Source organism: Leptonotus elevatus, chromosome 5, assembly GCF_054856555.1.
Source record: "Leptonotus elevatus isolate MCC_2025b chromosome 5, RoL_Lele_1.0, whole genome shotgun sequence".
NCBI lineage: Eukaryota > Metazoa > Chordata > Actinopteri > Syngnathiformes > Syngnathidae > Leptonotus > Leptonotus elevatus.
In genome coordinates this window covers 13,458,964-13,479,533 of record NC_141243.1, presented here as the reverse complement: position 1 = coordinate 13,479,533, position 20,570 = coordinate 13,458,964, and the positions used below count along the sequence as shown (strand labels likewise).

Sequence of the window (20,570 nt, the reverse complement as noted above, 5' to 3'; positions counted from 1 at the left end):
GGCAATAACAGGGCGCATCATGGGCTGTCATCTAGTGGTGACAAGCTTATATTACAAACTAGAATTAAAAGAGTCAAGCAACATATACGGCAATAAACCATCATGCAATTTGCGTTTTCATTTTTGTCTGGGTCTCAAAAATGTGTTTGCATAGAATAATTCCGCCAAAACCAATAGGGACCTCTAAGCAGTCGCTGCTCAAGCCCTTAAAAAAATAAAAACTTGCAGTAACACCCTTTGTCAGTTATAAGCATGCACTATCAAAGCATTACCTCAAACAGCAGCTCACTTCGTTAGACCATCCTAAGGATTAACGTTAATAAAGACCATCTTTTAAGGACATGAGTCGAGTTAAACTTTCAACATCTCAGAACCTTTATTTGGAGGGCAATGAGGATTAAAATTAAATTAAAATATAAAATTTGGGTGGGCGGGTTGCGTCTTGACAAGAGGGGGGGAGCTTACAAAATGAAAAGTGGGGTAGTTTTGTGTGTGTATAATTCATATGTGTAAATATAAAAAAAGTAAAATAAAGAGAATCGCAGTAGTTTTAGTGAAGCCCCTCGCCCCCACCAGAACAGTCCTCATGTGTCAATCAGTGCTGTCGTTCGGCTTGTTTTTCCTGTAACTTTCTTCTCTTCCTGCAGTGTTCAAACTTAACCCAAATAAATTGTCCTTCAATATAATGCAGCTACCACATCATCAAGTTCTACTATTTCATATACAGTATATATCTATATTTATATAAATACATAAATATCTTACACGAGCAACCAATTTGGAGGCGGGAGGAGGAAGAGAACTATTATGAGGACATATGGAGGTGGGGGCGAGGCCAGGGCCTGTATGGTTGCTTGACATTCCTTTTTGTTCCTTTTTAGCACACAAGGGATGGGCAGGGGTTTGGGTTATTGAGGGTGTGGTGTTTTAGAAGCAATCCTCAGTTGCCCCAATAGGGGGAGCTGCCGTAACTGGACTTGCTGCCTTGGCTTTTCTGCTGCATGCTGCTTGACTGATTGCGCTGACCCGGACCGCCCTGGAAAGGGAGACAAACCACACCACTTCATGAGTCACTTACTTCCTTCCTTAAGTGGTCCCAATTGAGTGTCTGAAGAAGAGTGGGGAAAAAAAACTGAAGCCCACAACCATAGTTGATATATTTCTGCTAATAGTGGTTTTAAAAGACACCTGGTCCAAATTCAACACACAAGGGTGAATGGGAGCAAACAAAAGCCATCCAATGCCATATATTGTAGTACATGTATGTCCTGAAATAAAGTCTCTGCTTTAAGAGAAGCTGCAAAATATACCGGCATGTAAATAAAAACAATGATTTGCAAACCCTTTTAAATCTATATCAAATTTAATACACTACAAAGAGAAGATAGTTAATGTTCTAACTGATGACGATTGTGGGTTTTTTTTAGTTTTTTTTATTTGATGCCTGAAACATGTTCCAAAAAAAGCTTTCAATTGCAATTGGTTTGTTTTTGTTTACAATTTCACATAAGGTCCCAAATTACATTGGAATTGGGATTTGTGCTACTTGGCATTACCTGTGTGTCCTGTGTGAGGTGGTGATGTAGCAGCTGCGAATGGGGCTGCTGATGTGGGGGCAAAATGTGCAGGAAGGGGGCTGGCGCGTAGCCCGGTGCACCCCCGGGGTTCATGGGTCCTGCGCCACCCAGGGCCGAGGGTAGGCTGAAGGGCGGTGGCGTCCCCGTGTGGAAGCCCTGCTTGTCAAACGACTGGTTTCAAAAAAGGAGAAGACAAAAAAAACAATTTAACAAAAGAGGTCCATTTGTTGTGACACTGAATGTTCTTGTTTTGAAACGTTCTGGGCTCCTTTTTTCCCATGCTATGAGTTGCACAGTAACATATGTTGATCTTTACATAGCCAACATGATATATATATATATTTTTTTTTTAGACAGCAATATAGGTATACAGTACTACAGTAACTCCCCGCATATTTGCATTTTTATCTTGTGGATCATATCCCCAGCAATTCGCTCAAAAACTCAAGACAGTATTTGCTGTTTTCATAATCTTTCTAAAGCACAGAAAGCTGTCCCTAAATCCCTGTCGTACTAGGAATTGGTGTCAAAGAAGTATGTTTAAGTAATACATCGACCTATCAACAACTTTTATATGTAGAGGAGCAAAGTTTTGCTTGGGTTGTTAGTGTAAGTTACAAAGTCTTTGCCACATGTACACGCAGCACCTATGGCGCACATTTGTTCCCCCGAAGACCAAATCACATGAAAGCCATTTACTTTGAGGGGGAATGCTGTAAAATTAGTTTTCCATGATGGGAGAGTTTTGGGTTCATCATCCGTAGTATATTTATACTCTAAGCTTAAAGCGACCATGTAGAATTTTTGGCCACTAGTGGTGAGTTAATAGAATGCAATGACCTAAGTTCGAAGCACGCGCACTACGACGCCTCACACTTCACAAGCCTATCAACAATTACTACGTTCGCCAAGTTCTTACTCCGGTATCCGTAGCAGAAAGATGGCGGCGAAACATGTCAGCCTTCTGTAAGGTGAGACGTGACCGATGTAATATAATGGTGATTACTAGGTTACATAAATACTATGATTATATGAAAACATGCACGTCGATGTAATAGAACACTTTTCCTGCATATTATGTAATTAGTGTTTTTTAAATTGAACATTGAAAATGAATGTTTAAAAAAAATCTACACACTGTCACTTTAACGTATGCAAATGTGCTTTAATTTTTTCTTCTTCAACCATCACGTATTCCCGTGCTATTTGCGGGGCGTGGCCCTGCTGCAAATGCCGAAATACTGCAGAGAAAGTGAGAAGAGGCGCAAAGGATTTCTTAAATATCAGCTAAAGGTCTCCCGATTGCAGATTTTCACCTATTGCAGGTGGCTCTGGTAGGCATCACCCGCAATAAATGGGTGTTCACTGTATTACTACAATATCCTCGAGAAAATGCTTGCTAAAAGTGAAGTAGTGAGAAGTCACCTGTGTTTTGCTGTAAATGGACGCACTCATGTCAGGTACTCCTCCACCGCTGCCCGATCCGGACATTCCAGGTGCTGAGAGGAAAAGGGAAAGTGACAGGTGTTACAAATGGGAACATCAGTGCCACGCGTATGCATAGTCAATAAGTAAATAAGGTGTTGGGAGGGGTAGTTCGCAGGTAAAAGGTCAGCCAGTAGGAAGATGCGGATTAATGAAGTTGAGGCACTGCACAAGCAGGAAGCAGACTGCTTTACTGACGTGAATGGAGTGCAAACACACACACACACAGCATCCTCTTGCGTGTTTTTTTTTTTAAACCCCACTGACTTGATATGTGTGTGTATGTGTGCGCGCACGTGCATAGTTGGCGCATGTACCTTTCCCAGGGCCGCTGCCCGCCGACTTGGCGACTTGAGACTGGGCAGAGCCTCCGTACCCTCCCTTATTGTACTCCCCAGCGTGGGCTTGAGACAGGTCATCAAAGGCTGAAGGAGGAAGACGAAGTAAAGAAAAAGAAGAAGAGCAGATAGGACAGATGAGGTGGAGAGAAGGTGAAGAGGGCGGGGAGAAAGGCAGTAAGGTAACCTGACTACAATGGCAGCTGTGTCTATATTGAGGCGACCTCTGCAAAGGGGTGGTGCGTGGCGGTGATGATGTGTTGGGGGCGTTGAGCTATTCATGCAGTACAAGCCTAACAGACACGCGCACACAAAAAAAAGGCCCAACTCCCAACAACCCACACACACAGTGTGTACAACGTTAACCTTGCATAATCAATAGAAGGCAACCAGACTAAAATCCGTCCAGTTGCCTTCCATTCAACTTCACTGAAACACACCGAAATTGGTCATTCTTCACATTTGACCTACCTGCAGTAAATACACCCAAGTTGTGTTGCTCATGGACAAAATAATAAAAATAATAATAATAATAAAAGAGCCTAAAGTCCATCTACTCCAACACCTTGGGCGACATCTTGTTCAAATAGTCCATCTTGGTGTCAGTCAACATGTTTTGATGATATTTTTTACAATTAGTGTAAAAAGCAGTTGGGCACTATTAAGACAATATTTATAACGTGTACTCAACTTAATTAAAAAAAAAAAGGGGGGGGGGGGGAGAAACTGTCAAATCCACCATAAAAAACATTAACTGATGCAGCACATATCATGGTTGACCTCGATTATTTTCAAGTCAAATTGTCATATTCATAAAACCAATGTCTGAGATAGTTTTATAGTCAACTAGTATATTAAAGGTACTGAACGGAGAATATTACATTTTGAATTGCTACTGCCACCTGCTGACGAAAAATGAAACTGCACATACCGTTCTTCACGTACACACCACACACACGTCACATCCGCAAACAGGGCGCGGGAAATTCTAACCCGAATCCAGTCTGAAAACTATTGACCGGAGGTTTACAGGAGTACCCATTGTGAACAGCTAAGGTGTTAATCTACTAATTAGAAGGCATTTCAGTCATAAATGGTCAAATAAAAAGCTTACTGTAAAATAACTCTGTAAACTTTAGTTATTTTTGGGAAAAAGTTCCATATTGCAGCTTTAAGGAAAGAACTAAACCCCCCAAAAAAAAGAAAGGTCAACTTTATCCAGTCAACCTTTTTATTCAAACAGGAATAACAAAAACGGTGGCGCAATTGTAATGTCTCACGAGATAGTTAGCTGTCATACAAGTGTAAAAATTGAACAGTGCCTAATGTTAACAAAAAAACGATTACCCGTTTACGCATTGACATATGGTCCTGAAAATAAAGACTTAATGATTTTTAGGAAAGGAGAATTGTGACTTTTCTGACAGATATTGCGATTGATTCAACTCACAATTTTCTTCAAATCAAGCTTCAGCTCTATATTCACTATGCACAGTAAATATGACAAAGTATATCATACCATCAAAACAAAAACTATTATAATATAGCAAGGACACTAAATAGGCGGTGTGAGGGAGGCAGTCTTAAGTTTGTAAAATATTTCTATAAAGCAAGACCTACTGCTTGCCATCATACATGTATAAAATATGCAAATATATGTACAGTAATAGTAAGTAAAAAAACCAAAAACTTAAATGTTGTACATGTTCTTTGTACATAAATATTTTTGTCAGCAACTTAACTGCTTCAAACAGGGTTTAAGCAATACCTGAAATTCATATTGTATAAATTGAATTGCTTCACAATGGTGAGTGTCAAGTGTGAAAATCATAAATTAAAAAATAAATACATACAATTATTTATAAATGGTTATTTAAATGCGAAAGGCAAATATTTCCTGTTAAAGGGGTCAGAAGTTTTCATGTAAATATGGCATTTATGTAATCAATTTAAAGCTATAGTGATTAAAAAGAAAAGAAAAGAAAGAACGTGTACATCTTTAACCTCAGTACCTTGTGGTGCAAAATCGTGCAAACACAGTTATTGACCTTTTAAGCGCCTGGTCTTGGCTGACGTCAGCCATGAATTGACTAATTCACATCCGGTTTACAAGCGTGTTTATTATGTAGTTGTTTTATCTCAACATCTTTATTAATTGTAATACTTTTTGCTGTTCATAGCTGATTGTTCTCCCGTTTTAGCCAAACTTCTGCAAAAAGTGTAATGTACATCTAAGCACTTATTGTATTCTTTCGTGCCTCTACATTTCACATTAGTTGAGCAATTAGCGTCTCCATTCCCTCATGTTCACTTGTTGCATGCTTGCTTGGGCTACTCATTGTCCACCTTTAATGATAGCACTACTTGTTAGAATTATATCTTATTTTCCACAACAGAGGTGAGGATTAGTTACTTTAAGGAGATGATCCACACTGCGAAGCTCATAGCTGCCGCCCATAGACATTGTGCAGAGCAAGTTAGCTTAGTGCCTAGCATCGCAAGCAGCTGGTAAAGCAGGGACTCGGGGAACGGAAAACTGCGTGATGTGGATACAATGTTTGTTTTTTAAACCAGCTGGGAACTGATTGGTTAGTGTGACCTGTCCATGAGTAGCATGGCAATTCTGATTGTGAGCTTGGGTGAGGTTACAGCGCTTCAAAAATCTGCAGCTTTGGCGATCACGAAACCTCGTCTGAAATGACGATTTCAACTCCAAAACGCTAAATTGGTCAACCCCAGTGAATATTGCGGAAAACAAGTTTAGTACAAGTTTGTCCTGTGTTGTGCGTCTTACCTGTGCCATATGCATGCTGTCCATAGGTGGGCTGATGCTGTTGGTGGTGGTACTGATTGGAAGGGTTGGCCAGGCCGATGGTGGCCTGCTTGGCCGAAGTCGGAGGCACAAAGACAGTGGGGCCGTATTGGAAGGCTGAGGGGACGCCAGGCATGCCCGCGTAATACGGCAGACCTGACACACAAACAAAACATGGCTTAGTGTAAAAACAAAACAAAAATCAATGTTGATTATGAAGCATGTCAGCTATATGTACCAGCGTATCCATAGCCAGGTGGTAGCGGGGGGTTGAGAAAGGCCTGGTTCTGGTTCTGCTGGCCCTGGCTCTGGCCTTGCCCCTGCGTACCGGCCTGCGGCGCCTGCTGGGCCTGCGACTGAACACATCCTGTAGACAGGCTGGTGGGCGGAGCTGGGGACGAAGAGTCATTCCTGCCAAACTTCGTCGCCTCACCTGGACGAGTGGAGAGCACAATACTTTGTTGAGCTAGTTAAGCCCTGTTTGCAAACTGTGGGTACATTTACACAGCGAGAAAAGGTGAAAGACTCCCCTATGTAACTTCAAGGCCTTACTGGTATACCATTTGGACAATTTTATTGAGGTGTATTACATTTATCTCAGGAGATATTTCCCAGCCAGACACATCGCGAAACGCTAACATCAACAATATAGACACCATTGTACCGTTCTGCCAGCATTCCATAAACATCTGTAGCTGTGGCTCTATTTTCCCCCCACATCCAAGGACATTGCATTAAGTATACTGCTAAAACAAATTATTACTGCCCAAAAAAAAAAAAAAAAAGTACAAGAATGAAGAACCTTGAGGGAACACTAGTTGCTGTTGCCAGGATGCTACCACATAGTGCCAAGCGCTGTCTTATAGAACGTCATCCAGACTGACTTACACCTAACCCACCACCACTTACCCGAATAAGGATTGGTGGCCAGGCCGTCTCTTCCGGGCATAGTTGCCGTAGTACCAGGGAATGCTACACCATAGTAGTCCTGCATAGATGGAGAGAACCTGGCTGTAATGCAATTGTCAGCATGCAATAGAACCTTTAAATGATCATATGCGCTCTCTAATGAGACTCACAATAGGAAGGCGAGACTGCAACATCTGCAGGTCCTCGTAACCATAGATCTGCTATTGGGATTAACATACATGACAAGATCAACACATTTGTCTCATTTTTATACATCTGTATTTGACATGTACTGTATTTTTACCGGGTAGGCAGGAAGCAAGCCACCAGGGCCCATGATGTACTGACTGGCCAGGAGAGGGGGTACTCCTTGGGCCAAGTTGGGGGGAGTTTTACCTGGAGGGGAGAAAATGCTGTCAAATCAAAATCACATTGAGTTTCAAACCATTATACACTATATTTACATATTTTTAAATGAAGGTTAACACCAATTTTCCGCAAATAAACGCACATTTTTTCCCGCGCATCAGAAAGTGTGTAATAACTAGTTATCCGGATTAATGGACATTATTGTTCAACAATCTTCAACTACAGAGATCATTTGAACACGGTTGCAAGCCAAAATAGCGGCACCTACAGCCCACATCAACAACCTGTCAGATGAATTAAAGTATTTAAGCATACAACTCAAGTTCACTGGGCAACATAATGCTGACCCTTACATTATGCAGAGCTGGCGTAGCAACATGGCCACTTCACAATAATGTATGTTTCATGTATTGATATTTGTTCCGCCCAGTCTAGCTTAGTTGTCCACATTTCTCCATAATAGTCTGTTTTACAGCCAGGTTTAATGGTCACCTAACAGATGACTCCTAACTGTGGTTGATTAAACTGTCGCCATTCAGTAATCTGCATTTGTGCGGCTCACTATTCAATTCAACCATCGGCGTTTTTTGTGTTCTTTTTTGAAAAGCCCTTGTTACCACCGAAGCCGAAGCGAAGCAAGTACGGCGAACCACGATATTGAGGTAGACATATACCAACCCCACCACCAGGAGGTAAAAATGCATGATAGAGAGCATACAGATTTTTTCCTTTTAGTTTTCACACTCACATGCGCTTTAAACACATTCAAAATGAGCAGTTTAAACAATATAAACGACTGTACGCAGTATAATGCTTGTACATGCGTCAAAGAAGTGTGTTGAAGTGTTACATCTTGACGAAGATAGGTTTCGCACGTTGAGGAGCTAAGGTTAGCCGCCTTGGTTATTAGTGGAAGTTACAGAGAGTGTTCACTGCATGTTCATGTACAGGCAAAATGATTTTTTCAAAATAACACAATATTTGTAAGGCTGTTAACCTGAAGGGAAATGTAATACGAGTTTGAAATAAGTGTTTCGGGATCAGTTTTTTTTCATAAACATTTTCAGGAGTCATTAATTCCTCGCAGTTCGTTGCTATTTGTGGCAGGACTCAGACCCTACTGTACTGTTCTGAGAATAACAGTATAACAAGTACAACTATACAGCTGCCCCCTTTTCTGAAGAATAAAACAAGCGATAGAAGGCATGCTTTTCACTTCTAGTCAGCAGTTCAGTTTTTTGGCGTGCTTACCAGCGGTGGTGCTGAGTAGCAGCGCGCTGCGGCTATTTGCAGCTGAAAGAGAACCATTTGTGCCGTTCTGGGTCAGACCTGGCGCTCCGGTCAGGTGTGTAGCACTGTTGGTGTTCGAACTGGTGACAGACAGTGGGGCTGAAGAAGTTGCATTGTGGGGCAGGCTGGACGGCGCAGAGAAGGGGTGGAGATTGCCACCAACGCTCTCCTCATTACTTGTCTAAGGAAAACAAAGTCAAAGAAAGAATGAGGCCAAGTCTTCTATAAACGATTTTCTCTTTTAAATCAGTGGGAGGACATCCACACTTACTGGCAGAGATGAGCTTGTGGTGTGGGTCAGTCCAGATGAATGAGAACCGCTCACGTGGCTGGAATGCAAATAACACGCATTAAAATTTCCCAGCTTTTCATTTAAACTTCTTGTCTAGTAATCTGGTATCATCAATACTTTAGCTCATAGCAAGCATTTAAACCACAACAGAAGGTGAAGGCAAAGAGGTGATGAAAACCTTAGAATTTTAACATATGTTTTGGGGTTATGAATGATGCTCAAAGTATAGCGCAGTGGTGTAAGAATACTCCACACAGCAGCCTTATTAAATATTAATCGATGTTTTTTTTTTTATATTCCAGTCCATTGTAAACCGAGGACTCCCTGTATTTCCCACTTGAAAAACTGACCAAGGCTACGTTCACACTGCAGGCCAATGCGACCCAGATCGGATTTTTTTGCCCAACTGACCTGTATCTGACTTTTTTTCAGGGAGGCACGATAATATCGGTGGCCGATAATTATAGGCAATTATCGACGAATTTTACATCAAACAGACAAACCAGATAAAAAAATGTGCCGATAATTTAAGTGAGCCTCTCTACCTGTTGAGTGAAGGAATGGGCACTGTGTGGGTGGTGGTAGCTGCGGGAGAAAGAGCGTGGTGGGCGAGGCCGCTGTCACTCATTATAGGAGACTCCGTTCTCATAGTTCTCTGTGACGGTGCAGCTAAAATGAAAATACAAAAAATACATTTGAGATTTTGATCGTGTGAATTTGACAGCAGTTTGGAGTCACAAACTTACCATCCTGTGTGCTTTGCGCCTTCATGCCACAGTAACCATTCTATTAGAAAAAGAATAAATAATTTAAGAAGAAAAAAAAACATCACTCAAGGATGCATTTTCTCATAACATGTTGAAAGCTGTTGGCCATTTACATTTAGAATAATTGTTACACAAGTTAATTGCAACTGCTGCCATGTAGTCAAAGAGCATTTATTGTTGTTCTGTCACTATACACCGATGGCATTAGTAGATGGAAAAAAAGACTAATCTGTAGTAAATAATTTTCAGACTAATTAAGTGAAACTAAACAATTACCCACGGCACACTAATGTGCCACAACACATTACATACATTGGGTATCACCGCTCCAACATTACCGTGAGGGGGGCTACAGAAGGTGGGCTCTCTTTACTATGAGAGAAAGCCAGGTGGGGAGGCAGTGATCTGGGTACGCCACTCTCCACACGTTTTCCAGGGGCCGACACTGTGGAGGAGGGTGGGACAGCCGCACCGGGTAGGACCAGGGAAGGGGAGGCCGTTGCGCTGGGTAAGCCCAAGGATGGAGAGGGGAAAACAGAATCTGGCATGGTGGGTATGTTGCTCATGTGTTCGCTGTTGGGATAACGAAGAGGGAATATTTCTCAATAAAAAAGGTAGATATTTAAAAAGTCCACATGCATGCAGTTACGTCACACTCACCTCATAGATGCAGGTTTGGAAAAACTCTGCGGTTGCTGTGCCGGCGTGGCAGTAACGGGGACAGACATTGCTGTCACTGCTGGAGGTGCCAACGGTGCTTGCTCCCGGGTTGACTCCTTTGGGGCTACGTCAATGGCGCCCGCCTCTGAACCAAAGTCCAGCGCGCCGAACTGGACATTAAAGCCAGAGACGTCAGACAAGCCCGGCATCTCCACTGCTGACGAGGGAATCTGATGATAAGGAAGAAGTCTAGTGTTAACATACATTTAAGTTACAAGTTAAATTTAACAGATGCCGTAGATCTCGATGCATTTTAGTGGCGACAATATAAATTTGAAATGTTTCTTATGGTCTCTAGATAGTTTGTGGAGTTTGACAATTCTTTACTCACAACTGCCACCTCTGGCCTAAAGCGTAACTACAGCCTCTATGTCAAGCTCGTGCACTGTGCGTGCTCGAATATCTTTTTTTTCTTTCTTTTTCTCAGAGTCTGAGCTGGAGTTTAGGCTATGCTCAAAGCCAGCCTCTAGTTTGTTTTTTCCAGTTTTCAAACAGGGATCACTCTATTAGTAACTTACTTGTACAAGAGGATACTCAGTTTTTGACAAGCATTCCATTCCTACAGCAACAAGGTAATCCAAATTAGAAAATTGGAGCGCACCATAGTCTATCGCCAACCTATTCTAAAGGAGTAGTTAAGTCCTAATTAGAGTAAATAAATCAGATGATCACAAATATCCATATGCAAACGTATCAAGATCCAATGCAAACAAAAAAACTAACCATTATGACACTAGTCGAAGACAACCATAGCATTTATATTGGGGCACCTTGGATGGGGGAGGAACTCTGCGCTTCTGTGTCTTGAGCTGTCGCATGGGAGGTTCTGTGATAGGAGAGTCCCCGCCAGGCAGCTTCATTCCTGGAGAGGCTCCATCTCTTACAGGCAGGACTGCCGACTCGTGACCTTAAGTATAGTGGAAAAATCTAACCAACTGCAATTTTTCCAACATACTGTGATTATGATTTGTTTCAGTAAGTTGTTTTCACTATTTGGGGAGGGGGGGTTTAAAAATATAAACTGCAGCTTTGACTATCACAAAATCATGCTGAGATCACAAATTCACTCCCAAAACGATAAATCGTTCAGCCCTAGTGGGTAGAACAGAAGAGTGTGTAGAGGACAGACAATTATACCTGGTGGTGTGGGCACTTGTGGGCCATGTGAATGGGACAGAACAAGAGGCTCCGTGGTGGGAAGGATGGAAGATTGTTGGTGCCTGTGTGCTAGCTGGCTGAGCACCGCGGAGGGTTCTGGTTGAATCTTCATTTCCACTACGGCAAAAATGAAAAATTTTAAAAGGAGATATGCATGGTAACCCTAACCCTACCACATGCATAATCTGTCATGTTCCTGACATTTGGGAAAACGGGCAGTCCAAATATTTACTTGGTTGCGTAATTCCACACATTAAGAGTGGGAGAGCACTATAGACAACTATTTGTATACAAGTTATTAAATATTTGAACATTTTACATAACATCCCCATTAAAGAGAAAATAAACTACTTTGTTTACTAACTTACTGTGTAGGCCTGTTATAGGTCCGTTGTCCAATCTCTGAGGTTTAATTTCAACAGAGGGCGAGGGAGCGGCTGCAGGGCTCGGTACCGCGGGCGGTACCACATCTTTGGAAACACTACCGGCGATGGCCGCGGGAGCGGCCGGGATTTGACTCGCTCTCTGACCAAGCCGAGGCCCGTTGAGCTGATCTGCTGTCCTGGCATCCAGTACGGGTGCCGGCTTGGGTGTGTTAAGAGACCCAAAACCCGGGCCTGAAGACTGAAAAAAATAAAAATAAAAATAAAATGTGAATTGGTGCGGTGCCGTGTTTGAGAAATGTTGCAATGTTGGAAGGACATTTTGAGCATTCACCAGATTAAACTGTTTTATAAACATCATTGAGCTGAGAATAAACACACACCTACTTTTGGCCCACAACCGTGTACAATTAAAAATATATATATTTATTTTAAAATCAACAACTATGGCATGCAGCAGTGCTGGTTAGCTGATGGCATGCTCATATGTACCAGTGCAGCGTGCGCGTAGGTGGTGCTAGCAGAGGCAGCGTGGGCGTAGCTGTGCGTGGTCGTGCGCCCATTATGGTGAGAGTTGGTGAAGACCAAGCTTTGGCCCAGATCCTCGGCAGAGGGCCCGTCGACCAGGTCTGACTCCACAGACACTCCCTTTGGAAGGAGGCCTGACAGGTCCACACTGGGGGGAAATAAATAAGCGTGTGGGGGGGGGGGGGGGGATTATTCAAATGAAACAATGTTCTAAATGGTGTATATCAGTAAAGGGGCTCACTTGTGGTTTCCCGGAGTGGAAGAGGAAGTGAACACTTTGGTCTCAGATAACTGAGAATGAGCAGATAAAAAAAAAAGTCAACTAAATTATGAAAAACCTCTAATCCAATCGTTGCCATGATCATGACCTGCCTACTCACGTCTTCGTTCCAGTCTTCTGTAGTCCAATCTTCTGGGTTGCCTCCCCACGTTGCTGGAAAAACAGCAGAAGCCATGTCAATGATGCAAAGCTGGAATAAATTCACTTATTAACAGCAACTGCCGCACTTCACGAACAGAAACGCAATTATTTTGGTAGCAATTGTATGCAGTCCATTCATGTACAGTGCAACTCATGTAACACGACTCAATCAAATGCTTATTTTCCCAGGACTGCATTGCAAGTTGGTAAATTCAAGGTAGACAGATGTCACAAAAATGGCAGTAAAGGTATTTAGTTTAGTTCAGATTGCTGAATGAGTTATTCCCATTGCATTTCTTAATATTTACATTTTCAAGCACTTTTTGATGCGGTATAAATCTAAAGGTGACATTTATCATTTTTTTCACAATTTAAAAATACTTCCCAGGTGTCAAAGTCTTTTACATTCTTTTGTAGTCAAAAACAGCAACACCTGTTTTGGGGCCAGCGCGCCGTTGGAAAATTTGCCAATTTCACTTTTCTGGTCAAATAATTTTTTTTTTTTTTCACGACAAATTATGTCTTTGTTCAGCTATCTATGGCTGGTAGTTATTGTGACAGGCAGAAAAATGTAATGCATTTCAACAAGCCTCTGTAGCTTTCAATGAATGAGCTCTGTTCAGGTCTGTCATGTTCCTTACTGGATGCTTCAGCAGTTTCGTTGGCATCGCCCTCCCAATTCTCGTGGCGACCGGCAGCACAGTCCGCAGGATTGAAGGTGCTGAGAGAGGAAGCAGGTAGACGTGACTAAATGGACGAAATTACCGCTAATAAGCTAAATTTCAAGAATAGGTTCAGAAAGTTTTTTCTCCACATGGTTAGGATTGAGATATGTGCTTGTAATAAACATCACCACCTTTGTCAGCTTTCATACGTGCTGAGCACAAGTTGTCCTTACCCCATAGCCTGGGAGATCCTTGTGCCGGCAGCTGCTCTTCCGCGACCCCGGCCGCCTGCCCCTGAGAGCATACAGAATGTACCATGAGAGGTTTTTAAACACAGGTTTCAGAGCTGTTATTTGGGAAGTTGATTAACATATTCCAAAAACATGCATTATTGGTTGATTGAAGACTAACTTGTCTGTGGGTATGATTGTGAATGGTTGGTGACAGTCGTTATATATGCACTGTGATTGGCAAGTGAACAGTTCAGTGTGTATGTACCCCGCCTCGCACCAATCAGTCATAACAGGCTCCACCACACCCATGACCCGTAAGTGAGGATAAGGAGAATGAATGGATGGATGAAAGTATTTTATCCGTTTATCCAGAGTTAATTTTATTTTTTTTTATTTTTAGCAGCTTTCATAATTACAAGTCCTTGTTGCCAAGCAGTGTTATACACCAATAAAGCCGCAAACGTGGAGCTAGGTTTTAAAAAGAGTCAGTGATGTCAACTTATGTACTTTCCTGCTATATTTACTTTGCATACAAATGAATATTTTTTTTAAAAAAGCAACGAGCGACTCATTCCTGCTGAGAAACATAAAATGGCTAGACATTTTCTTACATCGTTTTCATATGACAAGGAGCCCAAGTGAACGAGTGAGTGGTACAGAAAATCTAGACATTGCAAACACTGATTTAGGCACATGTTGGAAACTTAACCTCACATGTGCTTGATATTTTGCAGAGGTTGCTTTGCCTCACCTGTAGGGACGTAACGATATCCAAACATCACAATACCATATCACGATACGATAATTATCACAATATTGTGGGGAGGTTGGCGATACAAAAAAGGTCACAATATTGTTAAAAATAAATAAATAAAAGAAAGAAAAATAGCCCATACTAAAAAAAATTATATATTCTTTATTCTAAATTATTTATTCTATTATTTCTGAGGAAGTTCATGCAAGTTAACATATAGGACAAGCTTTTTGTTATCAGGAGAAATAAAGCAAATCACGGGGGTGGGGGTACAAAACTTGGTTTAAATGTCAGCAAAGGAGTTGTGCTTTCAAAAAATACAATAAAAAAAATAGCGTAACTACCAAACGATGACCATAAATTTACAGCAAACAGACGTTTCACACACGTTTCCATACAGATTTAGGCAAGCTCTGGATAGAAGGCAGCCCTGTTAGCAGTGCCCCCTTTTACTCTATGGGTGGCAGCTGCAAGACCTAAGCACTGCACAAATGCCGAGTGATGAAATATTTCACGGGCTTGCCGACACAAATAGATGGTGGTTGAGATGACACAATCCAGCTAAAGAAGAAAAGGCCATCAAAGGTGGGATATTTCCATCATTTGACCACATCTCAGTTATAAAGACTTTCCTGCATTTTTTCAATGACTTTTGTGTATAACGACATGAAATAGGAGGACAACTCTGCAATTTTTCCCCTACAGAGTCAGTCTCAGGTCCGTAACAGAGACAAAGCATCACAGAAGTGTGAAGTCGTCTCATCTGTCCAGTAACTTTGTATGTCACGCCAGACATTTAAAACAGTAAGTATCTCGCTTATTGTCCACGTCACTGTTCTGTATAAACAGCACCAACGGCAGAAGTCAAAGTTGACATGGTCATTTCCGACCTTGAAGTATCAGAAAGACTGCATGGCTACCTTATGTTGGGAACTGGCAGAAAGGCAGAATAACACCTGACAACTCACTTCTCTCGCCCTGTTTGGATGCCATGTCGTGCTGTGAAAGCACCTAAAGCTGTAACAGAATGCCAAGCAGGGATCTGTGTAGAAGTCATGTGCAGACAATTTACTGTTTTTGTTACACCAATTGGATGTCCATGGTGAGTCTGCAAATTAATAGCATCACGCAATGATGCAAAGGTTCCCCTTGATTTATGCTAACGGCACAAACCAAAAAGTCTCATCAGTTATGCTTTGGTTCAGACTGAAATATCGCATTGCCCCACGCGTCTCATGTGCATTTGTTAGTACGAGATCAACAGGGGTGATGCTTCGAGCAAGTTTGAATATCGGCAGTCAATCTGGTGGCCAGTGCCTCAACTACTGGCTTGTACCAGTTCGCACAAACTACATCGATTTTGAAATTGCGGCGCCAGAAATGCTCAACTTGCATTTGGTCTGACCACAGTACTAGAATGTTGGTTACCTCTGCCTCGTCCTCTGCGTCCACGGTCTCCCCCCCTCTCTCCAGGCACCACCTCAAAGCCATTCTCCTCGGCACGACCTGGAAGCCAACAGTTCAAGGGTACGGGATGAGCAAGATGTCCACCCCACCCTCCAAAACACCATCATGGACGCGCACAATATTGTAAGACGACCACACGTCAAGGTCTACTGGACAAGCCAAGTCTCTGCATTACATACTGTTTTTCGTGCAACAATACAACATTGAAACTTCGCGTTTCGGTAAGTGCGGTTTGGTTCGAAGGGCTTAGCACAAAATAAAATAAAATGAAATGGTGTGCTGAGTACTGTTGTTTATGTGTGGGAAAACAGCATCTATGAGTATGTGTAAAATCATCCCAGTTATAAGTTGTTGTTTTTTTTAACATTCTTTGATACTGCTTTTTTGAGTAGCAACAGAGGTCCAAAACAGTTAACTTGCTGGAGTGTGAACAGTGGCATCTATGAACACTCCTCCACATGTTAAAGTTAAACACATTCAAACTTTTAGACAAACTCACCAGCTATCATTAAAATAAGTGTTTGACTCCATCGCTGGCTTTTACCTTCGCGGCCTCTGCTGATTCCGCGGCCTCTCCTGTTGGGGCCGCCTCGCCCGCGACTAGCCTCCCGTTCGCCTCCCTTCTTCTCGCGGCTCTCCTTTACCTCTGAGGCGCCTCCCTCTTTCCCAAGGCTCCGCTTCTTCCCAACAGTCTCCCAGGAGTTCTGATCACACATGCAAAAAATAAATAAAATAAATCCAACGATGTGTGAGCCAAACAAGTAGAAAGACGACAACTAAACAGGATACGGACTCTCACTGTGTCAGAGGTGCTCTCCAGTAGGAAATTGATGGCTCTGTTGACATCTTCATTGCAGTCGTGAAGGGCGACCATGCACTCGTCTTGAGTCTTGCCAGTGACCTCAATCAGCTGTGCACGTGGAAAGTACATGGTGTCATCAATAACACTCCAAGCAAAATAAAGCAAACAACCAATAGAAACAACACCTGTTTGACTTTGTCCTCAAAGACTGCGTCATTTTTGTCGTAGATCATCTGAGCCAAACGGATCTGTTCTGCTGTTGCCTGGTATGCACAAAGACTTCAGTGAGAAACAGCAACAAGCACCAATGCACAATATCAACTCAACTAAATATTCCAATACAAAAGATTCAACAAAGATTTTACAAAATACGAAGAGAACAGTGGATCCACTTAAGTGAAACAATCCAAAATATGGAGTTCCATGGGTCAAACAGCCGCAACGTGGCGCCAACTACTGGACTTAATTTTCATTTAGTTATAAATATCGGAAATGGTTTACACATTCAGTCTTAGGGATGTGCAATTAATCGAAATTCAACAACAATTAATTATTACACAAAAGTTTTACGTCAACACACTTTCGAGCGCTACTGAATGATAAACTGTCTTTTACTTTTGATTGGTAGAGTATTTTGATTTATCACAAAGATAAAGAGTCCGCTCTCATGGGGGAATAAAGAAATCAGATAACCACGGAAAAGATGAAATTCCAAGCATTTGGACAATTTTGAAAAAATAAAAAGGTATCCAAATGATGAATCAATTTAAAAAATAATTGTCGATTAAATTGATAATCAATTAATTGTCGATTGTTAATGATTACTTTTGTATTAAATTAAATGTACTTTTTCTAAGTTTATTATGACATTTACTGTTAATATTTCAGAAAAAGATCAGTTTTCCAAAATAAAAGCAGATGCCTGTAAAGCCTTATTTTGATTAAACAAAAGATAAGCATTCTGCTTTCCCGAAGGACTATAGAAATAACAGCATATTTATTGTTGAGGATGAAAACAAGAGGAACTGAGCAATTTTGCACTATTTTTCTTGCACAAGAATACTATGGATGACTGTCAATATTTACGCGGTTTTGTGTTTGCCATGTTTGTTATTATTTTGATATGTTATTTGCGATGACAAATAAATATTGAATCGAGTTAAACATAATGGCTGTACACCAGACCAAGGGAAATTCACTAACACTGCAGTACATACAGTAATTACACTTAAAACATTTCCTTCACATTCACTTTTAGTATTGTTTTTATACAATAAAGTGCTACTTTTCTTAAAAACATACCATTTGTGTTTTTTGGAGAGCCAGAACGTTTTGACGGCATTTTCGATCATATTTGACAAAAGAGTAATAGAGTTACAAGCTTGGTCATTAAACTTGTGAGTCAAAGTACCACTACATTTGGATTTATTTTTAAGTCAAACTAACCATTTCCCATCTGCCCAAAAATGCATACAGCAACCACCCACCTGTATGTGTTTCTGTGGCTGTGTGGTTTGTGTGGTGGTGGTTGTGGGCAGCGTTCTGTCCCGAGTCCCCCGGGTTTGATTGCTGACCAAAGAAGTCATCATATACAGTATATACAAAACAATGTATGTACAAAATAGAAAAAATCTGGAAACGGAAAGAGACAAAGGAAAAATCATCAGCCTCCTGGAAAAAACAGCAACGAGATCAACAATAATGACAAGTCAAAAGCACAGTACATCATTACAATTAAATTAACTCATTTTTGTTTTATGCATCAGTACAGAAAACGTCAACCAGGAGTAACCAAAACAGCTCGAAGCTTGGCTCAATTTTCAAAATGATTGGTGCGTTGTACTCAGGATGAAATGGCTATTCCAACCAGACCCTGGATTTTGACAGTCATTTTGGGAAATTCTTGCTAATTGGAGAGCAATAAAGTGAGCACCGACGCTAACGAAAACGTAAAAACTCATGTTAATATATTTGTGGGAGTTGAAGTGTGTGAGAAAGGAAAAATATATTTTCGCCTATTGTAGGTGGATCTGGAACACCCATGATAACCTCGGGTTCACTGTTTATACATACCAACAAGAGTCCATTTTACATATCATGTCCCCTAAAAGTAAATATGCAAGGGGACTGGTGGGTTGGAGTATACCATGTAAGTGTATAACTCCATCTGTCACCCACCTACCTCTTAGAGTTAAATATAGAACTCCAGAGGGGACAGTTGAGGTGTCATCTTACAAACACCCCCTCCACACTCTCACCCACACAAAAACACGACCACTGACCAGCAACTAAGCAATTGCATAATACAAATAAATACATAAATTACATTTTAATTCGACGTGTATTAGCAGCGACGTATTGGGCATAAAGTTGACAAAATGGTCGCCTGGCAGAATACATTCGACATTAAACAAAGCACAAATTATGTCAGGAGACAGTTAGATACGGCATCATGTTAACACTTATTAATAGTAGTATTCGGTTAATGTATGTAAAGGAAGCTCGTTTATTAGCAAATTGGAGCCGCATCGGGCTAATGCCAACGTTAGCTTAGCTTAGCATTTAGCTGCCACTCCGTCTTTGTTTCGTGCGTGAGACTCTCACACGATACCCCGTCCATATCAAACTGCAGAGTAGCGATAAAACCCACACTTTCGTCGATAATAATCCAATTTTGCGCGAAGTAATCACTTTTGGGAGGGAATTTAACAACAAAACAACCTTTTTGAGACAAGTGCGTCAAGAACTCGCTTATTGTCAACGCCGCGAGACTGGAGTCGATGGAAGCTAACACAAGCGGCGAGCTAACAAGCGTGACCAAAGACAGTCCCTTCCACTTTATAAATGTGGTTGAAACACCTCACAGCGAATGTGAAAGGTATTCGTTGGAGATATGTTGAGAATAACACCTTAATATAACACATTTCGGGAGAATGCCCCAAACGGCCTGCTCACAGTCAGAATAAAACATAGGCTTGGTTTACGTTTTATCTAGAGGGTAAATGACAGATAACACAAGAGGTCTTCGGTCACGGTCGCTTCCCTCAAACTAAAGCTTGAAGCGCTAACACTATTACAAAAAAAATAATAATCTTCTCTCCGTGTCTTTTTCCTTACCTGCTAACACGCTCCGCACAGCCCAGCAGCAGCAGAAGTCACGTGACCCACGCGCCGTTGTTCCGTTGTGAAAAGCTCTTCCGTTTTTTTTCTCTCCATATTGCTTTATTGATCACAGTGCAAGTTAACACGAAGCGAGTGCTTTCCCCACCAATCAGGCAGCAGCCGTGTGGATCACATGGTTCCACCGACAGACAAAAACAAAACATAAAAAAATCTGCGTGCCAGTAGCTTTATTTGATTTATAAAGTAAATACATAAATCAATTAGCACATTTAAATATTTAAGTGTATTAATTCTTTTTTATATGAAAAGTAGCGATATAAAAAAGAACAATTCCCGTTTAAATGTGTCATCTTATGTAAATTAACATTTAAATGGACTTTTCTGTAATTAGATTTGTCAGAAAAATCATCGTGTAAGGCCAAAATGATTCACTTACCCTTCTAAATAATTTAAATAAAGTATTACAATTACTTACCA

At 41.3% G+C, this 20,570-nt stretch overlaps 1 protein-coding gene across 6 annotated transcripts; it reads right to left on the bottom strand.

Moving 5' to 3' along the window:
* Window positions 1-351: 351 nt before the first annotated feature.
* On the bottom strand, window positions 352-20,172 carry LOC147173756 (ubiquitin-associated protein 2-like). 6 transcript variants are annotated; one of them, XM_086076350.1, is made up of 29 exons: window positions 20,088-20,172; window positions 18,458-18,602; window positions 17,156-17,233; window positions 16,962-17,078; window positions 16,713-16,872; window positions 16,130-16,207; window positions 13,948-14,008; window positions 13,691-13,770; window positions 12,997-13,061; window positions 12,870-12,919; window positions 12,593-12,776; window positions 12,086-12,341; window positions 11,697-11,834; window positions 11,330-11,466; window positions 10,500-10,729; window positions 10,178-10,412; window positions 9,819-9,858; window positions 9,618-9,741; window positions 9,052-9,109; window positions 8,742-8,961; window positions 7,426-7,517; window positions 7,292-7,342; window positions 7,122-7,200; window positions 6,451-6,645; window positions 6,195-6,368; window positions 3,380-3,487; window positions 3,003-3,076; window positions 1,557-1,748; window positions 352-1,036 (listed from the first exon to the last, which is right to left on the bottom strand). In XM_086076350.1, the coding sequence occupies exons 2-29, from the start codon at window positions 18,557-18,559 to the stop codon at window positions 941-943; spliced, it is 3,474 nt and encodes a 1,157-aa protein (XP_085932476.1). In that variant the 5' UTR covers window positions 18,560-18,602; window positions 20,088-20,172; the 3' UTR covers window positions 352-940. The 6 variants fall into 6 exon arrangements, with proteins under 6 accessions (XP_085932476.1, XP_085932481.1, XP_085932478.1 ...); XM_086076355.1 differs by having other exon boundaries at window positions 8,820-8,961; XM_086076352.1 differs by having other exon boundaries at window positions 13,009-13,061.
* Window positions 20,173-20,570: the final 398 nt, after the last annotated feature.